This window comes from Silene latifolia, chromosome 2 (genome assembly GCF_048544455.1).
Source record: "Silene latifolia isolate original U9 population chromosome 2, ASM4854445v1, whole genome shotgun sequence".
NCBI classification, from domain to species: domain Eukaryota; kingdom Viridiplantae; phylum Streptophyta; class Magnoliopsida; order Caryophyllales; family Caryophyllaceae; genus Silene; species Silene latifolia.
In genome coordinates this window covers 22,768,053-22,782,292 of record NC_133527.1, presented here as the reverse complement: position 1 = coordinate 22,782,292, position 14,240 = coordinate 22,768,053, and the positions used below count along the sequence as shown (strand labels likewise).

The 14,240-nt window shown below is 36.1% G+C and overlaps 1 protein-coding gene across 1 annotated transcript; it reads right to left on the bottom strand.

The window, feature by feature from the left end:
• Positions 1-12,089: 12,089 nt before the first annotated feature.
• LOC141637132 (uncharacterized) lies at positions 12,090-13,385 on the bottom strand. Its single transcript, XM_074446766.1, has one exon. It carries the CDS (start codon positions 13,383-13,385, stop codon positions 12,090-12,092), a length of 1,296 nt encoding a protein of 431 aa, XP_074302867.1.
• Positions 13,386-14,240: the final 855 nt, after the last annotated feature.

Genomic DNA, 14,240 nt, shown 5'->3' with positions numbered 1-14,240 from the left:
AAGTTATGACAATTAAAAATGCATATATAATGAAGAAAATTTTGAGATTTTTGTATTACCATTTACTTATAATTGTATATTGTAACAGAGTTATGATATTTCAAATTTATATAGGTTCATTGTGTTTTGATATACTTTGAATATAAACTGTGTTGTTAATAATACAATATTTTTAGTACATCGGTCATATACTCACATACATATTCAGTAATTGCATATGAAAGTATATTACAAATCGAAAATCTTAAATACGGCTAATCATTAGTTTAAACATTATTCAGAAATAACAACGCTTGAAATTGCAACCCCGTGCAGTTTGCACGGGATTAAAACTAGTTAGTTTCGTACAAAAAAACTTAACATGTACCTAATAAGTATAAAAAAATTATGAACTAATATTATTAATTTCACGAAAACAAAATTCATTAAAAATATTTGAAAAAATTATAAATTGAAATTATTTATTAATTACGGAGTATGTGGTAAAAAAGTTTAATTTTCCTAAAATATTTCATGACTCTACCCAATTCTTTTGATTAGTTTCCATATCATTTTTTATTCTCATATTAAAATATGAAAAATTAATTATGTGTCAATTTAAAATTTATAAATAATACGGAGTACATTATTATAAAGTAGATGATTTATTATTTATATATGCATGCACGGGATTCATACTAGTTCTTAATGAAATAATGTGAAACATAGAAGTGAAACCTATTTTTAATGTTTATGATGACATTGAAATAACAAGAGCACTATCTCCTTCGACCTTCGCTCTTCTAAGAAAACGAGATCCATATCCACCTCATTAGGGTCCAACCTAGCGGATGTCAGCAGACAGCAGGGTCCTTGATATCCTACTATCCTAGCCTAATGGTTAAAACGGAGACATCGTGGACTATATAAATCTAAGGTTCAGATCACCATCGTGTGTGTATATGCACTTCATCAATACAGCCTCTTTATTTAACTAAAAGCGAATATAACTAAACTTGGAGAAACGCCCTTAACTCAACAACCAAGGATATGGAACAGGCCAACGTGGGAAGTCGAGTTTGTAAGAAGTTACAAGTTGATGAGGAGGAACTGGTATCATCAAAGGCTCTAAAACATTGGATTTAGTATCACACAAAACCAACTGATTTTGACTCATGCTTATCAAGTACATCAAGTGCTCCTTATTTGGGTGCACACCTACAAACTTAAACTTGTTCTCCCCATCGACTACTGATAATGATCCTTTAACTTTCATTTCACCATCAAGCATCGATATCAGCTCCCATCCAACAACTACTTCATTCTCTGGTCTCGGGTCAAGTTTCCAAACATGCCATGCTTGTGATCTTGCAATTAAATTTCCTTTCAAGTCTGACCGTAAAATCAGACACATTGATTCAATGGCTATCAATTTTCCACAACTCTCGAGTAATACTTCTGGTGTTTTACGCAGTCGCATATCTGGTTCTTTAGGTGGTAATGGCAGTGCGATTGCAGTCAAAGTTCCCTCAAAAGTATCAGTAACATCGAATGGATCAAACGCACCAAAAACAATGTCGCGATGGACTAACACCATCCCTTTACAGACTACCCCTACGAAACTTGTATGACAAGACCCTACATAAGGCTGAGACTCGATTAGAATATCTATGTTTTTCCATTGACATGTCTCTGATATAAGTAAATTGATTGCACAAACAGTCCCTATATAATAGCGACCTCCGAGCAAAGACTGAGCCACGACAACCCTAAAACCGCGCCCCTCTAGGCATACTAGAGCAGCCCAATTTACTTCTTAGCCGACTTTAATTTTCTTTCCTTATTTCCTAGTTTGCTTAACTTCCCCAATGTAATCAATATAAAATATTTAGTGAAATTGTTCTACGGTAGGTTTCTAGGTTGAGGGCCTTAAGACATATTTAAAGTTACGTAATTACTCGTACTTTTTACCTACGGACTTTTCTTTTTCACTTACATTTTTATTTAACTTTTCGAAAATGGAGTACTATTTGTAAGGATCATTAGTATTCATTACACAAAACATGTAAACCAACTTGACAGAAATTGTCTTAACGAAGAAAACTAACTCTTGAAGGCTGAAGTTGAACGAAATAAACATACACAGATAAGATTCAGATATACTTCAGTGGCTGAGCCATGATTCAAATTTAGGGGAGGCGAACAAGTCATGATCTAAGGTACATTTGAAAAAAATTCGAAAAATTTAACTAAAAAACTCGAAAATTTCATCCGCCAGAGGGGGCGACCGCCTCTGCTAGCCCCCTAGCTCGACCACTGCAAAGAACGGTATTAACTCCATATCAACATAAAGAAAAGCAATGTTCAACCAAATCACAAAACTCCATTTAACTAGTTGGGATGCGCAACTATGTAGAAGACTCAACATCAGACGGTACAGTTTACTTATTCGCCTTTGGGAGAGGCGTCGGCCAGCATGGGATATCAAATTTGTGAAAAGTATTGATCGAGAAGTTATAAGGAAGAATTGTTGTTGTCAAAGGCTCTATGATCTCGCACCTAGTATCGTATAAAATCAACGGGCTTTCCGTATTTCTAGTATACATTTTTGACAAGTATACCAAGTGTTCCTTACTTGGGTGCACCCCTACCACATCATAATTATTATATTTCGCCAAATAACCATTAATAACGTCATATTCATCATAACATGTAAATACTGACCCTTTTACATTGATACAACGATCATTAAAGCGTAATATCCGTTCCCATTGAGGAAGTTGTGTATCATCGTTAAGTCTCATATCCAGTTTCCAAATACACATTCCTACCCAGTAAATTTCTTTCGCCGATTTTCCTTCTGGATCGGACATTAAACTAATAAGAGAAACCTCAGAAGCTATCAATTTTCCATCACTCTCGAATAATTTTCTTACGTGTCCAGCAGGTAAAGGCAGGTCTATGGCCTTCAAAGTCCCTTGTAAAGTGTATGTAACATCGACAGGGTTCAAGGCACCGAAATACCTTCCATAGTGATTGGAGAAGGGGGGAGAACCATCCATTGCATGGTTAGCGGATTACTAATATAAAACACGCCTTGACCCGTCGAAGGATTGACGACACCGTAACTTAAAATCAAGTCCTTGAATGATGCCACGAAACGTGTGGAATGACAAGGAAGGGATTGTAAGGGGCGAATAGTAGACCACAATGTCCTTTGCCGTGCAATCATGGCCGTCTCAATTTTATTATTCAACAATATCATGGTACCCAAGAAGGCAAAATAAGCTTCTTTTTTGCCGATTTCGCGGTGGGTTAAAAACCCTTGAGTTGCAAATAAAGGGTCGGAGATTATCGAACACCACCGCTTGGAGACGGTTTTGAAGCAAAGTGCAGTTCGATAGCAAGGCAGCCTGCATAAAATGTCACGCAACAAATCATCGCTAAGATCATCAATCGTCTTTTCTATTGAATTACTACTCCATTGCTTAGAGACGGCTTTGCAGCGAGGTGCAGCTCGATAGCAAGGCAGCGTGCATAAGATCTCTCGCAACAAATCATCGCTAAGATCATCAATCGTCTTTTCTATTGAATTAACAAGATTAAAACATGGAGGATTACTACTCCATTGCTTAGAAACGGCTTTGCAGCGAGGTGTAGATCGATAGCAAGGCAGCGTGCATAAGATCTCTCGCAACAAATCATCGCTAAGATCATCAATCGTCTTTTCTATTGAATTACTACTCCATTGCTTAGAGACGGCTTTGCAGCGAGGTGCAGCTCGATAGCAAGGCAGCGTGCATAAGATCTTTTGCAACAAATCAATGCAACCATCATAAATCGTCATTGCTAACAAATTATTAAGATTGAAACTTGGATGATTACACGTCTAATAAGCTGTATATATATATGAATATAACTTTATATGCAAGGAAACTAGGAACATATATACCGCAGACGGCGCAGACGACTTAAACTCTTTTTCCTTATTTGCTAAAGTTACCTAATGTAATCAATAGAAAAACTCTTGTGAGATTGTTCTACCGTAGGAAATATTTGATCTCATAACGATCACAGCCCTGATATGATTAATCTGAATAATACCCTAAACTTGACTAAATTCGAATCGAATCAAAATTAGTATAACCCCAATGATAACTGAACCTAAACTAATAATAACTCAACCAATTGACCGGATTTATAATATTTATTTTCGAGTAATAGATAAGATAAGGACCTTTACTTTGACAAAGTTTTCCATCAAGGACCTGAACTATCACATTGTTCCGTTAAGGACTTCAAAGTATTTGCCGTTAAACTTCCGTTAGTATGCATTTGTTAGATTTATTTTTTCACTTATCTTATTTGCATTCAAATTATTCTTGTTGTGTAGTCAATTTGACTTTAACACCTAGTTGTCAGCCATTTTTTAATGGAAAATGATTTGGCGACACCGGGTGTTACTCAAAGCGAGCGACACCCGGGGTATTATTGTAATTTACTCATGTATTTTGTGTTCCCTCCATCAACATTCAAATTTTAAACTTATTGGTGGTAAAGGGTAATTTAGGAAACTAACATTAGTTAAATAATTTAAGATAATAATAATAAATTTTTTAAAAAAATTCCCTTCACGAAAAAAAAAAAAATCAAAAATTAATAACCGATTAAGCGATATTTTCGGAACATGGAATAGTCCAGTGCGGACCTAGGTGGCGGCGGGGAACGTGCCCCTGTAATCATTTTAGAAATAAATTTCTAATATAATCATATATAAACAACATTGTGTTCTGGTTCAGTTAGTAGTTGTCTCTCCTTGTGAATGAGTGGTCTGTGGTTCGAATCCAGTAAGCAGCAATTTTTTTATTTTTATCAAGCATTTATTTGCATTTTTAGACAAGCTCCATTTATTTACTTATTTAGAGTCAAAAAATGTTTGAAAGAAGATTTGATCCTTAGACCTCTTAACAATATATCAAACTCTAAACCATTGAACAACTAATGTTAATTGTTAGAAAGTTTTAAAAAAAGGTTATATCTTAGACTAGTATTCCACTTTTTAGAAATATTATTTGTCAATAATTTCGTTTATTTAAATTTTTTTTTCTATTTGTTTTACTCTTCAATGTTATTTTACGTAAACAATTCTAAAATAAAAGTTTTTAACTGAAAAATAATTATTAAAAAAAAAATGTGCCCCCGTGGTATACAAATCCTAGGTCTGCTACTGGGAATACATGTTCATTATCACGTGCATAATTGGTGATCTTTCCCGGTCTTTGGCAAGACCATGATTTAACTTAAACTTAGCAATAGACGATTCAATTAAGAGCACATAAAACATATTGTCATTGTGGTACTGGCTTCTGTTAGGTAGTGACTACTGACTAGTGAGTAGGGATGACAATGGGTAGGGTTTGGGTAGGGTCCGCCTAGATCCGGACCTGGACCCGAGATTTTCCCTTTGGACCCGTACCCGACCCAGACCCGCAAGGGTCTAAAATTTGAGGACCCATATCCGGACCCTATGGGTAAGGGTAGGGTCTGGGTCTACCCGCGGGTCTGAGTTTCAGCTACTTTAGTAACAAGATTAACAGCTATGAGGTCTATAATATTAAAAAAAAAAATTCAAACTACTTTAACATTATAAGTTTATTAATCTGCCGTTAATGGTGGTTGTCGCTCGCCGCCTATTAGAGAGGTGGTTGTCAATCGCGTATCAGGTGGTGCTGGTTTTCTTGTGTCAGTGGTGGAGTGGTGGTATTGTCAGAAGAGTTTGGTTGGATTTTATCACTTTATGGGATGAGGGAAGAGAAAGAGACTTTAGTTGGGTTTTTACGGTCTGCCAGTATGAATTCAGAAAAGTTGTGATTTTGATTTTTTTTTTTTTTTTAATAAAGGGTCTAAGGGTCGGGTATGGGTCTCATAACTTAGACCCGGACCCGGACCCGAAATATTTTCTTAAGACCCATACCCGACCCATACCCATTGGGTCTGAAAAAACGAGACCCATACCCGACCCATTAGGGTCCGACCCTCAGGGTCTGGGTCGGGTCCCCGACCCACTGTCATCCCTACTAGTGAGTAGGGAGTACTTGGAGGTTCGAGACTTGTTAACTTATTATTTTGTTCTTTAAAAAAAAAATATTTTTGTTAAAATTTTGGATATTAATATGGGTTTAGTATTTAAGTAATTGAAACCGATATTTATATTAGAGTGACTTATTGTTTTATAGAAGGAGTCCAAAAAACAAAAGATTTAAAGCATACTTTATCTTATACACTCTTTGTGTGGTCATTTGTTTACGTATTATTCCCTCCGTCTCGATCATTTGTATACCTTTGTAAGGGGCCAATTATTAGATAACAAGTGGACGAAATTGTCCACGTATCTTCAAATTGTTCATTAAAAACATTCCCAAAATAGAAAGTTAAACAATTCATTAAGACACCCAAAAATGAAGTAGGTAAACAAATGACCGGTGTGGAGGGAGTATATTCTATGAGTAACGTGTTAGTGTCTACCCACTTACAGATCGAGTCGTGTCGGATATGTGTTTGTGTCACAAGCAAATGAGTGACGAACCCCTTCAACTCAAAACCAACCAAATTAATTCCCGTGTCGTGGTTGTGCCGAATCACTTACATAAATGAGTTATCAAGCTTTAACCCTAACCCGTTAATTTCGTGTCGGATTCCGAGCGTAGTTTAGCTAAGTTGAGCTAAATAAATTGAATTGAACCTAGTTAATTTACATTGAGCCACACATAATTGAAGTAAGCGGAGGTGAGTTGGATTATTGAATTAAAAATGAAAAACGTTGAACTGAATTGAACTATATTAAACTGAATTATAACTACATTTATTATTATTATTATTATTATTATTATTATTATTATTATTATTATTATATTTTTTTTTATTGAAGGGTGCGCACAGCTTTCATTAAAATAAAAATAAAAGTTTACATGAAATTGGTGGGGAGCCGAGATACAATCTGGGCTCCCACACCCTTTTATTATTATTATTATAAAAATAATTACAACTCACAGCGAAAATAAATAAAATAATGACGGAATCGAGGTCATCGACCTGACCAATGATGACGGAATCGAGGTCATTGACCTTACCGGAGAATAAATTTTAGATGATTGTTAAAGCTTTAGGTTGGATTTAAGGACTCGATTCATTTTTATTTTTCTATAATTGTTAGATGCTTAGCATAATGTTTATGAATTTTGTTAATAATAAAATTTGAACACATTGAAGTTGCATCAGAACATCCTACATTACTGAACTAATTTACTCTTATTCAGAAGCCGGCATAAAACTCAACTGATAGAATTTTATGCATGGCTCACCTTGTGACGAAGAAATAAGAGAAAATGTTAGTCCTGAACACCTTTTCAAGCCGCGGCTCGTCAATATCCTCAACAGTGGTGCATTCATACTGCTCTGCACAATTGTTAAAAGGATATCGATACGACCAAAAGCATTAACAACCTGATCAACAAGGATATCGATACGACCAAAATAAAATATTGTTGTCTATTAGATAGGAGATATTAGATTTAGTTTAGTTTTAATTATGAAGTATCTTTTATCTTTTATTTTATTAATATAATAAATTTGCAAATTACGGTTTTATCCCTACGAAGTTGGCGCAAAAACGAAAATTATTTTTCTATTTTTTATTTTTTTCTATTTTTTTTATTAGGGTGTTACCGAACTCAGTAACACCCGGTGTCGCCCTAGCACTCCCCTTTTTTAATCACAAATCACAATTTGACTCTCATTTTAGAAGTTTTTTCGTTGATTGGTTCTATATAATTCAAAGTATCACTAATAAATATAGAATCAATCAATGAAAAAACTTCTAAAATGAGACTGTTTTATGTGAAAATAAATATTAATTTTTATCGTACACTCTAATCAATGAGAATATGAGATACCTTAATTTTTATTTTATAAGATTATGTTCTTTTATTTATGAAGAATTTAGTCAATTATAATATTCTCATTGGGTACGGTGTACGATGACATGATACAACGAGTGTACCCAATAATTTCTCAAATTAGAGTATTAGAATTTTTCTATTTTTTTCTTATTAATTCATATAAACTAAAGTGTATCTTATTTATATATTGGTTTTTGCTTTAAATTTTTACTAGCGAACCCGTGATTTTTTTTGCAAGGCTAAAACTAGCACAAAAACTCGGGAGAGATGTCTCTCAATAGGGACCCACTAAGTTTGTGATCTTAATTTGTAAATTAAGGAAATAATTTACTTGTTTTAGTGTTATAGATATTACTCATTGAGTTCTGGATTGTGTGTCCATCTTGCTATAATTCTTTGTTTTTGCCTCACAATGATCTGAACTTCTAATTAATCATTTGTGATGAGAGTAAAGATTCTATGCATTGATTCTGAAGCTAAATGTGGGAAATTGGGTTGAAATGAAAAGAAATTGGGTGTAAAGAATGAAAAGAGTTGAAAAGAGAAAGCAAAGGTAAATGGGAGAAGTAGGTAAATGAATATTCTCTTTATTTTTCATCTCTCAAATTCATTAGTCAAATGGAAAATACTTGTACGCCATTACAAGTATTTTGCTTCCATAGTATGTAGAGCCGGACACCGACTTTTGTCAATTGTACGCAAAAAAATAGAGAATGCGGTCCTGGACCCATAGAGCGTAAATAAGTAACAACCACTAATTCGTTAAATAGTTAATAATGCCAGACCGGAAAAAAAAAACCTTCAATATAAACAGGAACAAAACAATATTCGAGTGACCAAATATAAACTCGTAGCGGATTCCGCCACAAAGAGATTGTGACCCTTGTGCAAAAATGACCCTGCACTGCACATTGTCATTACAAATTTGTCGTTGATAAGTGGGCTTACCCCAAAGTTAGTGTTACTGACAAGATTGGCCCTGTACATTGTCATTACGAATAATTTCCTCGGATTCCGGTAGGATCCTGGGAATAGGGATAGGCATCGGCCAACCTTGGAGAAGGCTATGGCAGGGTAAAAATCGAATAGAAGAGAACTCTAATTGTGTTAAAACCTTGACGTATTTTACTTTAGTATCACAAACAAGCAAGTGCTTATTATTATCACCCGACATTCGCAAGTATACCAAGTGCTCCTTATTTGGGTGCACATCCAATACGTGGCATAGACCATTGCCACCAACCGCAGTAATAGGGAGTGCATTGGCTATTGCCGGTTGTACAACAATTGAATCATTAAGGTCGGATACCAGTTCCCACTCAAGAGCTTGTTCATTAATCGATTCAAGTTGATTCAGGTCAAGTTTCCAAATCGGAAACTTTACCTTCTCAGTTTGAGTACTATTTCCATGAGACAGATATAATCCAATGAAGTGATTTGTAGCTATTAGTTTTCCGCAACTTTCTAGTAATTTTTCTCCAGTTATTGGAGGTAATGGCAGCGGTATTGCTTTCAAAATTCCATTAAAAGTCGAAGTGACTTGAAACGGATTGAAAGCACCAAAATACGAGGTTTGACGAAAGCACACCACGCTCTTACAAACAACCCCAGTAAAGGATATACTATGATACCATTTAAAACAAGGCTGGTTGTCGATTCGAAGATCTATATTTTTCCATTCCGGGGTCTCTGATATGTAAATAACCAACTGATAATTTTTGAAAGGATTGTCATTGATGATACGTTCGTCATCAGTTATAGCACGAAGCACGACGACTCTAAAACAACTTCCCTTTCGACATGCAAGACCGGCCCATACAGGTTGGTTGTCGGTTTTAGAAGAGGGAAGAGTAATCCATTGTTTGGTTAGCAAATTAACTACGAAGAATTGACCTAATTTCGTTGACCGATTGACGTTAAAGCACAAAACCAAGTCTCTGAATGTCGAATAAATTGTGTAGTGTTTTGGAAGGAAGTCAAGGGATAATGTCGGAGACCGGAATACACTTTCACAATAAGGTCGTGCGACAATGGCCGTTAGTCGATGATTAAGATCTATCAGCAACGACGTCCATGGTTGATTATCTTCGTCGGTTTCAGTGTGGATTGATTGGCATTGAGGAATAAACGATGGGTCGGAAATTAAAGCGCACCAGCGCTTCGACACGGTTTTGCAGCGAAGTGCAGTGCTATAATTAGACAACCTGCTTAAGATTTCAAGTAATATCTCGTCGTTTAGATCGTTTAGATCGTCTATTGAGTTATTGTTCTTCTTAGTTTTCTTGATTGCTAATGATTTGCATCGTTCATCATTCTTCATTGCTATGTTTTCTTGGATTATTTGGTTTATGGTTTTGTCGAGAGAAGAGGAACCTTCAAAGGGTTTTAAACCTACTCCCTCCGATTCACAAAGAAAAAAAAAAATTTAAATTGTAACCAAAAAAAAAATAAACTTTCATATTCCTTTCCTTTTTCATCCATTCACAATAATTTCTCTAATTTCTGTTTTGGTAAGTGTAGTGTTTGTATAGTTTAAATTTAACTATACGGTGAGGTCGTATATTTGTGTGGTTCTAATTTATTTATAGGGTGGGACGTGAGGTAGTGTATTTACTTAATTTTTGTGTCAAAATGAACGAAAAAGTTTATTCTTAATAGGAGGGAGTAATTGACACGACTTGAATAATCTGGGGGTACGGAGGCTTGATGACCCACGTACATAAATGGGTCATCGAGCCTTAATCCAAATTCGTTAATTTCATTTCGTGTTTTCATATCATGTTAACTTTAGAAAGTATAAATATATTTATGTGATAGACGATTAAAATAATTCAGGGCCAAATTTAATAATTACTCAATTCTATTCTCAATAACTCTTCCTATTCATGAAGCGCACAAAGTATACTAGGGGTAGGAGATTAGAGAGGGAAGGTATTTTGTGATATTATTGTGGGACGATGTTATTAAAATAAATATTGTTGTATGGGTAAGGTGATTAAAATAAGATAAAATATGTGTATTGAAGGGTGCGGTGATTAAAGTAAGTATAAAAGTTTGCCAAATAAAAAAATAGAAAGAATATTGTGAATAGATAAAAAAAGAAATATGGAGAGTTATTGAGAATAGAAGGTATAATGGGAGCTTAATATGATACATAGGTGGTGTATACTTTAAAATACGAGCTTAATATACATGATGCGTATAAGATTAGTGGAGATTTGAGACATGACGATGATCGAAAATACAAATATTGTGGCTTAACATGTGGCGTAATCTTTATTGAGCATTATTATAGCATCCACAAGAACAAACAGGTTTTTGTTGTTTTTCGTGGGTTCTCAACTTATCCACATTTAATCATAAAATGATATTTTTTTCAAAAATTTATACAACAATTAACAATGTTTATATCACTATAATAAGACAATAAAAGGCAACCATTGACAATAAAAGACAACCATTCTTTGTGAGCACCTACAACAAGAAAAATACCCCTTCTTAAAATGGATAATGATACGGCGCCACTCGGTGGCACCTAATTTCGGCGCCACACTCTTACATGCATCCCTTATTATTGGGGTCCCCACTTATTCTATGGGATATATCCATTATTTTATGGGTCCCCATTTATTGCATGCGAGAGGGTGGCGCCGAGATTGGGCGCCATCGGATGGCGCTAACTCGTGAAACTCATCCAAATATAATGAATTTCACAAAAAGTCATTTTATGATAAAAACTTTTTGTTATTGTTGGGGATTAATGTGAAAATATCAACTTTAGATTGAGATAGCGGTCCATGATTATCGAGTCGCAGATCAAGTTTCCAAGAATGCCATCCTAATGTGTTGTTCACGATCACATTGCCTTCCGAATTGGACCTTAGATAAAGAAAATGATCTACACTATTCTACAGCTACCATCTTCCTATATAAAATCACGTGCAACATCTCGTGTTCAAACTTCAAATCATCGATTGTTTTTATTCGAAAGACTCTGGATGAAGAAGGAACGTAATGAAAGGACAATCCTTTCACAAGCTGATGGTGCAACCATCACTAGAGTATTCTCAGAGCAATATAGCAAGATTATTAAACTGAACTTACATGAAAAACGTAAAAGCGAATATAATAATTAAACTTGGAGAAACGCCCTTAACTCAACAACCAAGGATATGGAACAGGCCAACGCGGAAACTCAAGTTTGTAAGAAGTTACAAGTTGATGAGGAGGAACTGGTATCATCAAAGGCTCTAAAACATTGGATTTAGTATCACACAAAACCAACTGATTTTGACTCACGCTTATCAAGTACACCAAGTGCTCCTTATTTGGGTGCACACCTACAAACTTAAACTTGTTATCACCATCGACTACTGATAATGATCCTTTAACTTGGATTTCACCATGAAGCATCGATATCAGCTCCCATCCAACAACTACTTCATTCTCTGGTCTCGGGTCAAGTTTCCAAATATGCCATGCTTGTGACCCCGCAATTAAATTTCCTTTCAAGTCTGAACGTAAAATCAGACACATTGATTCAATGGCTATCAATTTTCCACAACTCTCGAGTAATACTTCTGGTGTTTTACGCAATCGCATATCTGGTTCTTTAGGTGGTAATGGCAGTGCGATTGCAGTCAAAGTCCCTTCAAAAGTATCAGTAACATCGAATGGATCAAAGGCACCAAAAACAATGTCGCGATGGACTAACACCATCCCCTTACACACTACCCCTACGAAACTTCTATGACAAGACCCTACACCATAAGGCTGAGACTCGATTACAATATCTATGTTTTTCCATTGACATGTGTCTGATAAGTAAATAAGTAAATTGATTGTACAAGCAGTCCCTAAATAATAGCGACCTTCGAGCATTGACTGAGCCACGACAACCCTAAAACCGCGCCCTTCTTGGCATACTAGAGCAGCCCAATTTACTTCTCGGTGAGTTGGCGAAGGTGGCAGAGGCAACCATTGCTTGGTTAGCAGATTACAAATATAGAAAACGCCTTCTCCCGTAACAGGATTCACACCTAAGCATAAATTTAAGTCTCTGAATGTCGCGATAACCTTGGATGGGAAAGGAAGGAATTGTAACGACAATATCGGAGACCTCAATATCCTTTCGCAACATGGTGGTGTAACAACGGCGGTCACAATGTTTTTATCCCACATCGTCATGGTTGACAAGAAGGTCCATGGTTGCTCCTTTTCATTGATTATGTCGCGGTGCTTTACAAACCCTTCCGCCACGAATGAAGGGGCAGAAACTATAGAGCACCAGCGCTTGGAAACGGTTTTGCACCTAAGAGCGGTGCTATAACAGTCCACTTGGCATAAGATCTCAAGCAACATCTCGTCGTTTAGATCGTTAATAGATGTCGATGCGTTGCCCTCGTCATTCTTGATCATGACTAATGTTTTGCGTCCTTCAGGATCCATTCTTCCTAATAGCCAAGCTGTGTTTTCTTGCACGTTGGGATCGTTTTGTACTGATAACCTAATGTTCGAAATCAGATACAAAATTTAAAGGTTCTATAAGCTACGGGTAACAAGAGTAATTAGGGTTTTATTTAGGCCTAGAAACTCGTCATTAATTCAATTTTGGGCCGGATTAAATCTAATCTGTGTTATTCGGGTTAACCTTAGTTTCAATTTTCGGTTCGGTTCATTTCGATGAGTCACCTTAATCTATTTGTATTATTTTGGGTCGAGTGCGATTGAGTAGGGATCGATAGCGGATTACGTTAGTTTCGAGTGATAATATTTTTGACTCGCGTGTCAATAGATTTAACTCCGGGGAAGTGGTGATTTTTTTTTTTTGGAATGGGAGTGCATTAAATAAAGTGAAAGACAAAGTTCAGTACATCACGGGGGCGGGTCGGGGGAAAGCGGCGTAAAAGGCAAAAGGAAATCAGAGTTACAAAGTTCAAATAGAAAATGGGGAACGCAGTCCCACTCAAAACAACCCGCGGAGGGGCTAGAGTCTAAGAGAGTGAAACGAGCAATAGCATCAGCAACACGGTTACCCGATCTCCTCTCAAAACCCAGCATCAAATGGGGTGAATCCTGTAACAGAGTCCTACACTCAAGAATAATGTTATTACACGGGCCACAAGGAATGCTATCGCCAAGAATAGAAGAAACAACATCCAAGCAATCAGAGGCAATCAAGACTCTACTACCTAGACCTATAGACCGTAAAATCCCATCACGAATGGCGAGGAGCTCGCAAAGGAACGGGTTAGAGGCAACCAGGCGTGAGGACCAACCCAAAACCCACGAACCAGACCAATC